Source organism: Oryza sativa, chromosome 7 (genome assembly GCF_034140825.1).
Source record: "Oryza sativa Japonica Group chromosome 7, ASM3414082v1".
Classification (NCBI taxonomy): domain Eukaryota; kingdom Viridiplantae; phylum Streptophyta; class Magnoliopsida; order Poales; family Poaceae; genus Oryza; species Oryza sativa.
Genome location: NC_089041.1, coordinates 6089138 through 6105182, shown reverse-complemented (window position 1 = coordinate 6105182; position 16045 = coordinate 6089138). Strand labels below are relative to the sequence as shown.

Below are 16045 nucleotides of genomic sequence, written 5' to 3'. Positions count from 1 at the left end.
AACGGCAATACCAACGGAGGCAACAACACCAACAATGTCTCAACTAGTACTGGAGCATTCTCCGGATATATTCATCCTCGTTTTAAACTTGCTGTTAGATACCATAGTTCCTGTTAGTATATTCATGTTTATCATCATGCCAATCATATGTGAATATACTTGATGTTTATGCTTATATTTTCAAAAGCATGCTCATGTTTAATATACATTCACTAGATCATTCAACTATGTACCTGTAATGCTTAGTATCTTAATTTTCTGAATTAAAATATGTCGATTTATGACCAAATTTCCAACGACAACCTTGGTACGTAATAGGGCTAGATTAGCTACATGGTGATGATAATCTTCCAACTCGTGGTTACACCGAATGTGATCGTACATTTGGTAACGTGCTTATTATGGTGTAACAATACTATTCGTAGCCGTGGCGATCCTAGCGGGGGAGAAGGTGAGCCTGAGCTGAGCAGCTGGCCTGAGTAGCCCCTACTGCCTGCCAAATCTATAAAAAAATGAATTTTTAGTTATGTCCAGATTCTTAGCTAGAACCTATAGTTTTAATATTAAATATTTGTATTAATTTTCAGTTTGATAGCTAAAATGCTTGCTACATGGAAGAAAAAAATAAACAGCTGAAGGACAATTAATTAGTTTTTTCCAAGCTATTTACAGACTCTAGCAAATAGTTATGTATGGTATTTACTCCCTCCAAACCATAAAAAAACAAACCTAGTACAAAATGAGACACATTACAACGAATCTGGACAAGCCCCTGATTTGATGTATTAGGATGCGCCATGTCTAGTGGCGGACCCTCTCTTGTGGTATGGTATGGCAGCTGCAATTTTTTTATTATAAAAATGATGGGGCCCACTTGTCAGATATTTCTCCACTCTATCTCTTTCGCTCTCACCCACCCTCTCTCTCTCAAATGCTGGTGGCTGCAGCTCGAACACCGACAGCAGTGGACGCCCCTTCCGTCGCCTCAACGAGCCGCGCAGCGGTGGCTGCGGGAGCTTCCTCCGCCGCCCCCTCCAACTCCCCGAGCACCACTGGCTGCGGGCGTCCCCTCCGCTACCTCGACGAGCCGCGCGCCGGTGGCTGCGGGCACCCCTACGCCACCCCGAGCTCCGTCGCCCCCTTTGCATCAAGCTCCGCCCGCCGTCGTCCCCAGCGCCGGTGGCTGCAAGCGCCCCCTCTGTCGCCCCAAGCTCCGCCATCCGCCGCCCCGAGTTCTGTCGCCCCCTCGGCCCCCAGCTCCGTTCGCCGTCGTCTCGAGCTCTGTCCTCTGCCGTCCCCTCCGCCACCCCTCCTCACGCTGCCGTCCCAAGCTCCGCCGCCCCGAGCTCTACCCGCCGCCGTCCCCTCCACAGCCCACTCCACCCGCCATCGTCCCGACCTCTTCCTGCCACCGTCCCAAGCTCCGCGGTCCCCTTCGTCGCCCCGAGCTCTGCCCGCCGTCCTCGAGGTGAGGGAGGGAGAAGAGAGTGGATTTTGGAGAGAGATGGAGAGGTGAGGGAAAACGAGAGGGTGGGAGACTGACAGGTGGGGCTCGCTGATTTAAAAAAAATGAATTGCTGACTGGACAGCCACGTAGACCAAAATCGCTTGCAAAACTGTTCGCGGGGGGGTGGGGTGGGGGGGACATTCAGTATCGATAGTTGAGGGTAAAAAAACGTCCGGTTTTCATGTCTAGAGGGGTAATTCGTACTCACCCAATAGTTTAGGGGGTAATTCGTATTTTTTCCTTTTATAATTCGACACCTTCTGTGCCACTGATTCCTAGTACGGGACAAGCTTTGTCCTGAGAGTTGAGACGTTTGGATCCGGAGACTAAACATTAGTCCCTGTCATATCGGATGTTTGGACACTAATTTAGAGTATTAAAACTAATTGCATAAATGAGAGCTAATTCGCGAGATAAATTTTTTAATCTTAATTAATCCATAATTAGCACATGTTTACAATAGTATCACATAGGCTAATCATGGATTAATTATTTCGTTTCGTGAATTAGTCAGAGTTATGGAATAAGTTTTATTATTAGTCTATATTTAATATTAGTGTCCAAACATCCTCTCCGATAGGGAGGATGATGATGGCGTCTGGCGCGCGTCACCCTCAACGAACCAACCACTCGTGGAGGAGAGCTGGAGAGGAGGGTGGTTGGTCAGACTAGTCTCACTCTCATCTGCGCGAGTGTTGTTGGGTTGTCGTGTCGTTTGTGTGCTGTGCTGCTGCTGCTAGCTAACTGTCATTTGTTGGCATGTGTTCTTATCGTCGGTTTACTAGTAGTACCAGGCTACCAGCACCACTTTACTCATTTAAGGTAACCAAACCAAAACCCCAACTTGTCTCACCAACCTCCTCTCTCCAACTAAAGAGAAATATTTCGATGGAATAGATTATAATCCATTGAGAATTCGATATTCTCTCATATAACTTTTTTTCTTCTAAATCCAACGTAAATAGTTGTGAAAGTTTATGAATAACAATTACAATGTACAGTATAGTGACATCAATCCATCTACCAAAAAAATGAAGTTTAAATTCCACCTAAACAATGAAATAATAAAAAAAAGGATAAATTTGCTGTATACGTTGAGGGCGTGCTTAGCAAAATTTTTTTGCAAAAGTTTTGGTGGTAAAAGATTTGGTATTGAAATTTTGCTAGTTAGTGGATAGATGCATGGTAAAGTTTTGCCATTTTACTAGTAAAGGCAGAGAGAGCACGGCTCCCAACACATTTTTTGATAAAATTTGCTACTCTAGACTCCCAAATGACAAATGCCAAATTGCTAACTTTTGCTAGTAGTGTTTAGATCTATTTTAGCAAAAAGTACTTTTGCTATTTTGGAGGAACTAAACAGGGCTTGAATTTATCTTTTGATATCTCGATATGTGAGTTGAGTTTGGATCTAAAATTTTTTGGAGTGGCACATACATGTTGCGTGAGTGTTTTCAAATATTTCGAATATTTTCATAACCTTTAGATAATTTGTAAACAAACATGGGAACATTCTCTCAATAGAACAAAATAATTTCCCATATTGGGATTTGGACTGATCGTCGAGTATACAATCATAGCATGACGTACTAATTAACTTTGCTGTGGAACGATATCGTATCCCGGCTGGCGGTTGTGTGATTCGATTGGATTGGATCCGAATATCTGATGACAAGCAAATCTGGGCATAATAATCGTGCTGGAGCTTGAGCTTATTATACATACTGCTCCCCTTCGAGCCACATGCTACGCATGAAGGCTGATTTTAAAAGAGAGATTTTTGGCATGTAAAACGAGAAGAGTTATTACTAACCATGTTCGAAGCTGCGATGGATGAGGATTAAGTACGAGCATATCAAACAAAAAAAGTTATTAGCACGAGGCTAATTGAGTTTTAATTAATTTATTAAAAAAATAAATTTATCTGATATTTTAAGGCAACTTCTATATAAAAACTTTTGAAAAAAAACTATTTAGCAGTTTGAAAAAAATACGTTGTAACGAAAACTGAGATAAAATTTGTATCATAATTTGAAACGAACACCCTGTTCATGATTAATTAAGTACTGTACTAGCTATTGTAAATTTAAAAAGTGAATTTGTTTGATTTTTTAATTAAGAAACTTTCATATAAATATTTTTTAGTTAACACAGATTAGTAGTTTAAAAAACGTAGTAAAAATGATAAAGTAACCCATCTCAACTTCTCTATAGAACTCACCCTTCTATATTGTTACTTGTCAGTAATTCAACCTTTAGTATAAAGCTGTAAAACGGTATATAGGGAAAAGAATTAAAGATGGCTACATACGGGCATATATATAGAACTTATACGGTCATTCAACAATTTAATATAAAGAAATGTCGGCATGTCATGCCCATGTTCATGCAAACTTTGCGCGCAAATACATGAGAATTTCGATGAGGAATTTGCATGAGAAAGCCCAACAAGAGAAGTAACAGTCTTGGGACTTGTCTAGGAATAAGTTCACCGCAGGTCCCTCAACTTAACAACGGGATTTTTTGAGGTCCCTCATCACAAAACCAGAAATGTTCACCCCTAAACTCATTCAAACTGTTCGCCGGAGGTCCCTTGGTAGTATTTTTGCCTGGTTTTGCTGACGCGACATCCTAGTCAGCAAAAAAAATTAAAAAAAATTCATGGGGCCCACATGTAAGTGACACATCTTTTTTCTTCTCTTTTCTTCTCCTTCCCTTCTCTTTTCTCTCCTCTCTCTTCTCTTCTTCAGGCCGGAGGCGGGCACAACCGCGATGGCGAGCGTGGATGCGGGTGGCGGGCGAGCACGGCAGCAGAGCGACGGCGGGCTGCAGGCGAAGCGGACGGCGGACGAGCGCGGCGGCGGAGCGGACGGCGGACGAGCGGAGGCAGCGGAGCGGCGGCGGGCGGAGCGGAGCGGAACGGACGGTGGGTGAGACCTGGAGAGGAAGGAGGCGGTGGCAGCACGACGGCGGCGGGCTACGGGCGGAGCGGACGGCGGGCGAGACTGGGAGAGGAAGGAGGAGGCAGCAGAGCGGCGGCAGGCTGCGGGCAGAGCGGACGGCGGGCGAGACCGGGAGAAGAAGGAGGTGGCGGCAGGCGGTCGGAGGCGTCATCGTTGTTCCCGGGCGGGGGCGGCGGCGCGGGGGGCTCGTAATCGTTGTTGTCGGGGGTGGACGAGAGGCACCCAAGGCGACGACCTCGCCTCTCTCCGAGCGGCGGCAATGACCTTGTCTCCCTCCGCGCTCGCCCGTCGCCGCCTGCCTGCTCCGCCCTCCGTCGCTCGCCCGCCGACGCCGATGCTCCGCAGCCGCGCTCGCCTGCCGCTGCTCCGCCTGCCTCCAGCCGCGTGCCGTTGCCGCTCCCTATCTGCGCCACCGCGCACCCCGTGTCCTCCGCCCCTCTGCCTGCTCCGGCCGCACGCCGCCGCTCGCCCTCTGCGGCCGCCGACGCACCCCTTTGGCTGCTCTAGCCGCGCGCCGCCACCGCTCGCTCTCTGTGGCCGAGCTCGCCCGCCGACTGCAGCCGTTGATGCCACCCCTCTATCTGCTCTGGCCACGCGCCGCCGCCCTCTGCCGCCGCTGATGCTCTTGCGTGGGTCGAGGCGCATGCCGCCGCCCAGCCTAAGGTCGCCGCGGTGCGCACACGCCGAAAGAGAAGAAGAGAAAAAGGAAAAGAGAGAAGATTGCTGACTAGAATGGTTGAACCCATATTTTTTCTCACTTACATATAGGCCCCACGATTTTTTTTTAATTTTTTTTCTGACTAGGATGCCACGTCAGTAAAACCGGGCAAAAATACTACCAAGGGACCTCCAGTAAACGGTTTGAATGAGTTTAGGGGCGAACATTTCTGGTTTACTGGTTGAGGGACCTCAAAAAATCTCGCTATTAAGTTGAGGGACCTCCGGTGAACTTATTCCACTTGTCTATAACCTCTTTGTCCCATGTCTCAATCGTGGAAGTAGTGTGTTACAGAGTACTTTCTCTTAATTAATTGTTTCCCTAAATGTACATTCCTTGTGACAAAATTTATTTTTACTTGTAAATTTATCATCAAGTGCGTTAGTCTTGTAAATATATGCCATGTAGTTAAGTGGAAACGGTCTATTATTATGTCCCTAAAAAAATATAACATAATGTTCTCATATATTGTTTTTTTATGAGAACATGCTCATATATTGGTAGTTTGCTTATTTAGTGTATCATGTAGGGAAAAAAGTGGAAATTAAATTAAAATGGGCTTGAGACATTAAAAATGAAAAGAAATCAGACAAGGAAATATACAGAAATATAATATTTTTAAAAGTACTTACAGCAAGAAGTGATATTTTATCTGATCCCTGCAACAAAGATGACAATCCTTCTCTAAGTAGTGTCCTCTAACTGCTAGCGGCCCACATTTCCTCTAATCGTAGAAGTAGTGTGTTACAAAATTAATTCCCAAGTGCACGTTTTTTTTCCACGGAAATTATTCGTATTTGTGAATTTATCGTATTTGAAAATCATGGGTCACTGCAGTAGACTCAGATAATCCTACCTCTAATACTAATAACCCCATCCTATACTTATCATTCTAAATAGTTTAGCACAAATTAAGATATGAGAAAGAGATTGTGGGTCATTTTGAATTGATGACAAAAATATGCTCTATCAATTTTTTTGGTAGTTTGAATAGTAAGTATGATGGTTTGGTTTGAAATCAAATAGAAGTAGATGGTAATGCCCATACTTAATTTTGGTCAGTTCTGTAACTTTCTTCTCTATATCATGAAATTTGGTTCCAATTGATTTCAATACAAAACTAATCAATTATATGCTACGCCTACCAAAATACTGATAGCGCTAAAACTTTGTAGAACACTAAACTAAACAAGCTCTATATTTCCGTTTATTTTAATCCAAGTAGGAGGATGATTAAGACCGGATGAAAAGAAATTTGGATGGAAGATAACCAATAGGGCAACCACTGCTCTGAAGTGAGAAATATATTTTAAACTCTAGAAATATACTCCTTTTGAGACGGAGCAAGTAAGGCTTACTACTTACGTTTGGCTTCGGGGGTTGGAAACTAATACTCCGCGCACGTAAAATGAAGCAAATTATTGGCACATGATTAATTGGTATTAGTTATTTTTTTAAAAAAATGAATTAATATGAATTTTAAAACAACTTTTGTTTAGAAATTTGTTTGCAAAAGATATAGTATCTTTTAGTAGTTTGAAAAACGTGCGTGTGGAAAGTAAACTAAGGAACTCAGACTAAGAGGGTGTAGGGACTAAACTTTAGTCCCTGTTATATCGGATGAATTTAGAGTATTAAACATAGACTACTTATAAAACTAATTACATAAATGAGATCTAATTCGCGTGATAATTTTTTTAAGCCTAATTAATCCATAATTAACGCATGTTTACTGTAGCATCACATAGGCTAATCATGGATTAATTAGGCTTAAAGAATTTGTCTCGCGAATTAGTCCAGGGTTATAGAATGGGTTTTATTAATAGTCTATGTGTAATATTTATAATTAGTGTCCAAACATCCGATGTGATAGGGACTAAAAAGTTTTAGTCCCATGTAAACAGGGTCTAAGGGCCTATTCAGATTAATGACATTTTCAACCATACCATTATTTGATAAAATTGATAATTATGTGGCTAGGTTTAGTTTGTTATTAAATATTGGCAATGTGTATAGAATTTTAAGCTAATCACATCAAAAAATTGTCAATGCTAAAATTTTGACAAATTAGTAATATTACTAAAATTTTAAGTATAGTTCATTTTTACACCAATCTGAACAGACCTAAGTGATGGGAATAAAAAAAATATTGTAATTATCAAAATTTCTCCTCTTTCTGTCTCCCAACTCCATCCTCTCGAGCGAGCTCAATCGCCAGGAAGGCAGGAAGCAAGAGTACCCGCGGCTGTGAAATCAAGACGAAATCTCGTAGGGTTTTCTATCTGTATTCCCCATTTCCTTTTTCCCCTTTTGTTGAGAGGGGAATTAATTCCCTATTCCAGTTTGAAACAATTTTCGAGTTCCAAACTTCCAATCCTCCTCTTGCCCTACTGTTCCGCAGGGATGGATCCAAGAAATCGGCGGATCTGGATTCTGCAGTCGCAGATAGGTCTTTGCGCAACCGGAGGCGATGGGGGTGGTAGGTAATATATATATCCTTCTGGATATGTCCGGCTGCCATTGTTGAATAATATGAAGAACTCTTTTCTGGAATGAAACACAGATGCATGGAACAGTGAGAAATAAGGTGCGTTTTATTTTTTCATATATTCTGGGTGCTATAGAAATGCTACAGAAACTTCTGCCATGTTTCATGTTTTGCCTATTTCGGCACATTTGAACTTCTGGGTGTTCATGAATGAAATGTGGAGCAAAGATGATGGATGGTGGATTAGTGAGGGATAAATTAAATATTATATGTAATAAAGCTAATAAATAGCTCAGGTTAAGTTATTTCAGCAATGCTGATGTAGAAAGTTTTTGAAGAAATCGTAGTTTGGAAATAATCGATCGTATAATCTAAGGCAAAGAATAATAATCTGTTTATTGTTCAGTAAAAGAATGAGGTGGCCATTTTCTAGTCCATTAGATTAGGAATTGTAGGAAAAAATTGTTTTATTTTCCGCATGTTGATCTTTCTGCACAGAAGGGTGCAACGAGGAAAAATCATATGAAGACCTTGACTAGCTGCAGAAAAATGCATTCTCTTTAATTGGAGGTGCATTGGTTTGACTTATTGACTACTCTTCCTGAGTCTTCACTCGTTTTCCCAACTAACTCCGTGTCTTCCCTCCTCTCATCATATAATAGTTCATCAGAACTGTTTCTTGCCACTTCATAGTATTCCTCCTTTCTGAATCTTGATATTGTTCTATAGAGTTGTCCTTGGTAGATACCTGGTACAAGATGCCAGCTTCCACATCTTCATCAACAAATATGTCTTTTGTCCTCACAAGCACAACAGAATTGGCCTCTTCGTATGATATCCAAAGCTCCTCTGAGGAAGCTGCTATTTCCCAGTATCAGCAGTGCTCTTATGAAGCCGGTATTCGCATCTATAAGCAACTTCTGGGGGACATCCCTGAAGATGGACTCGATCTCTCAAATATCCGTATCTGGATTCAGAGGGCAGACTCGCGGATGCTCGAACTGTTCAAGGAAGAATTGGTGGCAATGATTGATCAGAGCATTCAAGAAATCAACAGCAAGCATGGGCAAGAACAAGAATCTGATATGCATCGCCTGCTGAAGCTTGCAGGCGTAATGACTATGTTGTCACCGTCATCTGATCTGCTCCCTGCTATTTTGCGTCTATACGTGACCCTTGAAATCTTCCCTGTCAACCAGGTAAACGGCATTGCCAGTGAGCTCAAGAGGTGTGTAAGGGAGATTTTTCAGGGGCAGTGTTCACTAGCTCTAAATGGCATTTACAGTGTGCCGCGGGGAGGCGGCATCCACAATATTACTTCATATATGATGAACTATATCAAATATATGTGGGAACATGATAGCTTGCTTAACGTTATTCTCGCTCAAGATGACGGGGAGAGCGAGAATCCCTTACACGATGGGAAATGGACGCGACTGGATTATTTTGTGCAGTCCTTGATCGGATACCTAGACTCCTTGCTTGAGACGATATCAAAGTATCAGTCAACAGAGTTTCAATGCATTTTCTTACTAAACAATGCTCATTTCATATTGGAGATACTCGAGAAATTAGACATGAAGTCAGCGCTGCAACAAAGCTGGATTACGAGGCACCACAACCAGGTCGAGTATCAGATAGCGAGATACCTTGAGCACTCATGGGAACCAATCCTGTCACGCCTGGTTGCAAGGAAGAACATACTTTTTCCTTGCTTTCATCTGCCTCCTTTAACTGAATTTTACACAATGTTGAACAACAATTGTGCAGTGCAAAAGTACTGGAAAATTGAAGACCCCAAACTTCGGCAAGTGGTGAGAAAAACCATATCATCCCGAGTCACTCAATGTTATCAAGCATACCTGGGAAGGAGTGTTAAGAATCAGAAGCGTGCACACTACACCTCAGAGGATTTGTCATACTAGTTTCTTGGTTGAATGTTGCTCCTATTGCGTGGTATTACAACCATCTACTGTGTGGTAATTTCTAGGGAGTAGCATTTTTTTCTTGTCCTAGAACTACTAATTTGTTGAGATATGGGAGCGCAAACCTTTCTAAGCTTTAATTTACAAGCAGCTAGTGCCTAAACAGTTGCAGTAATAATTCGTTGCTAAAGAAGTTCTAGAAACAACCGAACAGACACATTCAAAATTTCTCTATTAGGCAAATTTAGCAGTTAAGCTCCTGGGACAATTCTGTCAGTTAATATGGAGTTTATATTGAAGTGTTTCTGCTAAATTACTGGATGCAAATTCATTTCTAAATCAACCTATGATGCCAAATCCAACTATGTTTTTTTGTTATAATTAGTCTGGAATTTACTCTGTACCTACATTTACATTTGCAGAAGACACCTACTGAATTTTCAATTTCTTACTTGTTCAAACTCTCCAGTTAACCCTCCATATCAGTTTCTTCCTAATCCGTATGAAGCTCTATTTTGTCGGTTGATGTGGCCACAAAGTATATTGTCTGATTAGTATAACCTCACATGCTGTAAGCACTAGATAATATAAAGTGCCTTTCCCTTGGACAACTAACTGATTCTGATTTTAAGTTCCATACAAATTAGTCATGTGATGGTGACTGACTTGTACATTCATGGTCCATGACTTCATATGAAGTCTTTACTGAATTGCAGGTATAGATCTGACATTGAAACCCAATTTTTAAAAAGATATCTTCATACTTGCTTTTGATAACATTTCATTTTCTCTCTTTTTCATTGCTATAAAGTGAAGTTATCAGTTGTAGGTTGAGTCACAAGCATGTGTACCGTGAGAAAATAAAACAACACTCTAAACATCATACTTGTCATTAAATAGCTTTGTAAGAATTCTCAAGAATATCAGTTTTTCTATAGATATGTTGACATTTGATGAGAGCTAGTATCAGTCAAATTCTTGACTGTTCAATACACCTTAAGATTTGTGCATCAGCTTTTGTGGGCTGCTAGTCTTAGCACACTGGGCTGCAGATGGAGAGGAAAAATCAACAGGTAGGCCTACATGATTTAGCAGTTTTTTCGTTGCTTAGATAATTTGAAATTGTGAAATTTCCCCTCAAAAAAATAGTAGTGAAATTAGGTCTAGATAGTCCCATATGAGATTACAAAAATATTGTATGCAACCATTCCTGTCATTACATTCATTGTTAGTGAAGCTTACAAGTGTTAGACTGCAAATGAAATTCCAAGTTGCACTGTTATGGTCTATGCTAAGTCCTCTGTAAAAAAGAAAAGGAAAAAGAAGGGAACAAACAGAGTGAATTATTTTTTGCCTGGACAGGCAATAGTATTAATTCATCCTTCAAACAACTCAATTTGTTTCTAATGTCTTCCAGACTACGTCCAGATGACTTCTCTAAATTTGGATGATTCTCCATGAATGCATAATAAGCAGGTAGAACATAGTCACAAACAGTTTGTCTCAGCTCAACACGGAGCTTTGGATCAGGGACCTTCCAATGTGCCTGTGCATTGCAAGTTGTTTCAAATGATGAAGTGAACTCTTTCATGGTTGAAGGATGAAGGAAATTGAAGGGACTTTTGGTCCTTTCTTCAGATAAGACAGGGTCAGAGCCCATGTTGCTTCTATATAATTCACTTTGTTCTGCTCGACTCTGTGCTGGTAATTTTGAATCCAATCAGCTGGTAGCATCGACCTTATATCTGCTTCTTCAATTTTCCGAAGTATGAAATGCTCATTGTTCAGAAGGAATAACCATTGTAAACCTTCAGATTTAGACATGTACAACTTAGACAGCCTGTAGAGCATGGATGTAAGATCAGATATCAGCATAGATATCAGGTGACCTGATGTGTTCATCATCCTCTCTTCTGCTAATGCATGGTCTTCGTAACTGTGAGCAAGAATTGCATCCAGTGAACCTGTGTTTTGTGTTAGTGACATGATATATCTGATGAGGTAAGTTGTGACCAAATGTATGCCGCCTCCCTCTGGCATGTCTTCTGAACTATATGACTGAATTTGGACTCTTAACTGATCAAGTGTTTCTTTTGTACCATCTTTTAGGGTGTGAAGAATTTTGTGAAGCTCACCAGTAAAGGATTCCTTGAGCTCTCCTGAGAACACTTCCTGTAGAACTGGATACGCTTCTGTCAGAGCCTGGTGCATGTGCAGCATGTGAAAGAACTTCTCTGGTGAACCATGCATCTTACTAACTGTAGATGCAAAGGTGAGTAATTGAGTGATGGGTTCTTTTACTGCTTTTGATAGTTTGTCAAGTGCCAGGCTATCATGGACAGCAAGATGCCACTGCATGAGTTGCTTGTGTGCAGATAACACTATTGTGCAGACATACCGCAGTTCATGAAGCCACTCAGTCATCTTATGTTTGATGCAGTTCCTCCATCGTGCCTCGTCATCGTTCCTTGATTGAATGCCAAGAATCCGGTCCATATCAGGAATGAAGTGGCAGTGACAACGATCATCAAATGGAGCCTGGTGCAAGTCCTGTGCATGGCCAGATTGTGTTGATTGGTTTGCTATCTTGTCAAGGTATATGAGGGATTCTTTGCTGACAATTCTGAAGCTGTCATTATCGAAGCCCGGATGCAAGTACTCCAGCATTAGATCAAGTTGTTCTGAGTCGCATCCGTCGTCTGTCATGCTCTGAGTTTCTGAGAGGAGTGACAAAGATATGCTGCTGCGACTGGCATAATCATTCGGATGCCATCCTAAAAAATGGTAGCTGCTAGTGGGGAAATCAGAAACTTCCACAGGAGCAAACCCATTTTTCGTGGATGTGGAGATGGTGATACGCCTTTCCCTGCGTTATGTATCTTTCATTGCCATCGACACATTTGGAGAGCAACTCAAATAAGATTACGCGTAAAAAAGATTGATCTAGTGCTGCTTCTGGGAAACAGGTACCTGATGAAGAATAGGTTTCCTCTATTGAGAACAAAGATCTTGCATGATGGATCAGCCTTTTCCAACACGGTGATCGTGCGATCTGTGAGCATCATATTTTTCATGCCTCCTTCCTGGTCATTAAAAAGTGGAGTCTGATGATTTTGAATCAAGAGTTGTCACAATGAAAATTTGATACAATTCTACAGAAACCAGGGCAGTTTGGCATTAGAAACATATGTGATTCTGAGTAAGTCGGCAACCTCATGAGTATACCTATAGAGGCCACCTCCCATGATGAGTGTTGTGATCTTGAGCTCTGAAACTAGCTCTACTAGACCAAGTTCAACATTCTCCTTCTCAGCTGTTAACACCTCAGCATGGAACTGGAGAAGAAGAGATGTAACATGTCTGTGAAATTGTCTGGATACATTTCTCACAATTGAATACATACACTGGAAGCAATTAAACTTCACCTTCTGAGACTCGCAGACATGCAGGTAATCTCTTAGCATTTTCTCACCAGTTCTCGCCTCTTGCGTATAAAAACCAGCAGGTAGTCTTGTTTGTGCTGAGCAGCAACTGTACTGTCAAAGAACACACTACAACAATCACACAATTCACAGAGAGGGAGGATGCATACTAGGAATCAGGTTGGTTCTGGCTGGTCGGTAGATGCGGAGGAGCACTATCACCGTCTTCCCCGGTGGGGTGTTGCGCAACGTCCACAGCAGCATTGGCGGGCACAAGCTTTGGATGGGGCTAATTGCCACATAAACCTTCTCGCAATCATCTTCTATCATCTTTTGCGCCATCATTGCATGATCTATCTGTGTACTTATTTGCAAATGCGAGTATGAAATATATATACACCAAGTCTGGAACTAGGATATCTGCATCAGCATGTTGCTAGTTTTTTTTTTATTATTTTTTTTTCGCTGCTATATTTTATATACAACAGGAAATTCAACTCTGCATCAGGTCAAACTAGTGGGTTGGTTCACTCTGGGGCTGAGCTGTTGTCCTTGGGTTTCGAATTAAATAAAAGAAAAATATGGACCGGTGTATATAAGAATAGGTTTTTGCTTCAGCTTCTAGAATATATAATCAATAATTAATATTTTGGCTAAAAATACTGAGTTCATAACAGCAGTAGTACTTTGAGGGGTTTCTGGGTGCTGCGGATGGAAGATTCAGATGGTAGAACTTCAAGCTGTAATCTTGGAACGTTTTTACTTAGGGATTTGTTAGTCCAAATAATGTTAAGTAATGCTATATGCATTGAGGGGTGTATGATTTCATTTTCACAGGTTTAGCCATTTAGGCCAAGGAAATGATTGGTTGATTATTTGAGGATTTTTGGGTTGCTGCTAATATTTTTGAAACATGTGATGTCACAGAAACTTATGGATCATTTGGAGTAGTGTTAGCTTGACCCAAATGATGAATTATATATTGAGGTTCATCAGAACTTGCTTTTTTGCTTATTGGTTATATTTATCGATCAAGTGGCGTTACTGCCTGGATAAATAAGCGTGATCGCTGCTTGACAGAATATAACTGTCCTTTTATGCCTATCCCATACCAATTATTTTAATGATTTAAATAAAAAAACAAGTATGCATGCTTCATCACTCATATGACTATCTGAATGAAGCAAACTCGATCTGTGGTCGTCCTGGTATTTAATCCTGTAGGTACAAGTTCCATACGGCAAATGGCATTTTTTTTCTATGTCATACATATGATGCACTTATCCCTATTTTGCATGAATTATGCAATCTGCCGTAGTGGTTTTCAGTTTGGCTAAATATTTTATTGTGTTCTTACCCTATTTCTTCAGAAATGTATGCAGCTACCAGGAAATCATTTTCAGTAACAATGTAAGCAGATCTTGCATCACAATCATCTGAAAAGCAACATTTGACATTTCTTTGTTTTGTTATTTTTGGCTTCTGAATCAATTAGCTCTTTATTCATAGTTTTTTAGATGCCCTGAGGACTACATTATTCCTTTGGCTGATTTCTAAAGTGCTTCTTGGGTTGGCTACTCCCTTGTTATTAATCATGTGCTAATGCAACGTCTCGTTTCGCGTTCTACAGGGAATCTAATCCCGAAAGCAGTTTCTAACGAAGTCGGCTGTGTTCTTTTGAAAGGGTTGGGAACTCCAATTCATACGTGAAATGGAGCGACAAATTAACACATGATCAATTAAGTATTATCTTAAAAAAAATGAAAAATGGATTAATATGATTTTCACGGCAAGTTTTGTATAGAAACTTTTCTGACAAAAAAACACACTGTTTAGTAGTTTGGGAAGTGTGTATGCGGAAAACAAGAGATGTGAGGTTCGGAATCTTGAGGGAAGAACACTAGTTGGTTTTAGCTTTTTAGTTGTAATAACCGATTAGCTAATCTCTGGTTGGCGCAGAGGCCAGGGGTTATGAACTTATAGTTTTACTATTAAAAAAAGCAGCCTCTTTTTTGTTTAACTAGGAAGGTAGCCCGTGCAGATACGCGGGCAATTTATTTTATGTTTATATAAAAAAATCTGAAAAAAGTCATATATCATCATATTAACTATAAGAACAGTAGATTACCTCGTAACCTTTCCATAAAAGAAGGAAATATTTATACCGTGAATTTGATAAGGTAAATGATAGTGTCTATCATATTCAAACAAAAAATCACTTTGTTTTGGTTATATGTAAACTTACCTATCATCATCCTTTGCAAACATAATATGAGTTTTGATGTTTTTTTTCTTTTATTATACATCTAATTCACTTGCGCATGTTCATGGGTAATGTACAAAGAAATACTCTATATTGTCAAAATTATTTGTACTAATTGTTAACACAATTTATATGAGAACGACATAATTAAAAGGGATAAAATATGATTCCATATGACATTTTTTATTGTACGTATGTACGTAAGTTTTTTTTTCCCGAATGGTAGTCTCTCGTATGTTCGTTCTTTTTCATGTTTTTTTTGACAAATATTTCTCTCTCATAGGAGGTAGGGTGTGCGTATGTGTATTCATAGGGTGGGTGTGCACACGTTTAAACAACCGCCTATGATTGCGTTTTATATCGTTGGTCAAAAAAATATTTTCAAGAAAATTGGCGAGGGTGACATGAAGCGGCGCCATGGCAGCGTGGCTTCTTCGACAACCTCGTAAAGAGTGGTCGCTACATATATGTATAATTTGAGAAGAACTTTAGGGCTACAAAGAAAGAAATTGAAAACTACTAGACGTGGTGGACCATATACACATACTTCTTTTTTATTTTTGACATCTCGTATATGTACGTGCATATATACACGCACTTCTTTTTTTTTTATTTTTGTCATCTCTTGTATATGTACGTGCATAGAGAGGGATTAGCTAGTTTATAGAAGCAAGGGCTTATCTGAATAAATCTAATTTAATGGTTGAAAATAATGGATTCATCGGTTTAAGTGTAAATCGATGGGTAGATGTTTTGTTT

At 40.5% G+C, this 16045-nt stretch overlaps 1 protein-coding gene across 4 annotated transcripts; it reads left to right on the top strand.

Annotated features, from left to right (window-relative positions):
- Positions 1-7318: 7318 nt before the first annotated feature.
- LOC4342709 (exocyst complex component EXO70E2) lies at positions 7319-13440 on the top strand. 4 transcript variants are annotated; one of them, XM_066312572.1, is made up of 5 exons: positions 7319-7456; positions 7590-7775; positions 8406-11602; positions 11711-11873; positions 12042-13440. In XM_066312572.1, the coding sequence occupies exon 3, from the start codon at positions 8435-8437 to the stop codon at positions 9599-9601; it is 1167 nt and encodes a 388-aa protein (XP_066168669.1). In that variant the 5' UTR covers positions 7319-7456; positions 7590-7775; positions 8406-8434; the 3' UTR covers positions 9602-11602; positions 11711-11873; positions 12042-13440. The 4 variants fall into 4 exon arrangements, with proteins under 4 accessions (XP_066168669.1, XP_066168671.1, XP_066168670.1 ...); XM_066312574.1 differs by having other exon boundaries at positions 11711-13050; positions 13111-13440; XM_066312573.1 differs by having other exon boundaries at positions 11711-13050; positions 13107-13440.
- Positions 13441-16045: the final 2605 nt, after the last annotated feature.

Coding starts and splice junctions, on each gene's coding strand:
- LOC4342709 (XM_066312572.1), top strand. CDS start 8,435: ATGCCAGCTTCCACATCTTCATCAACAAATATGTCTTTTGTCCTCACA.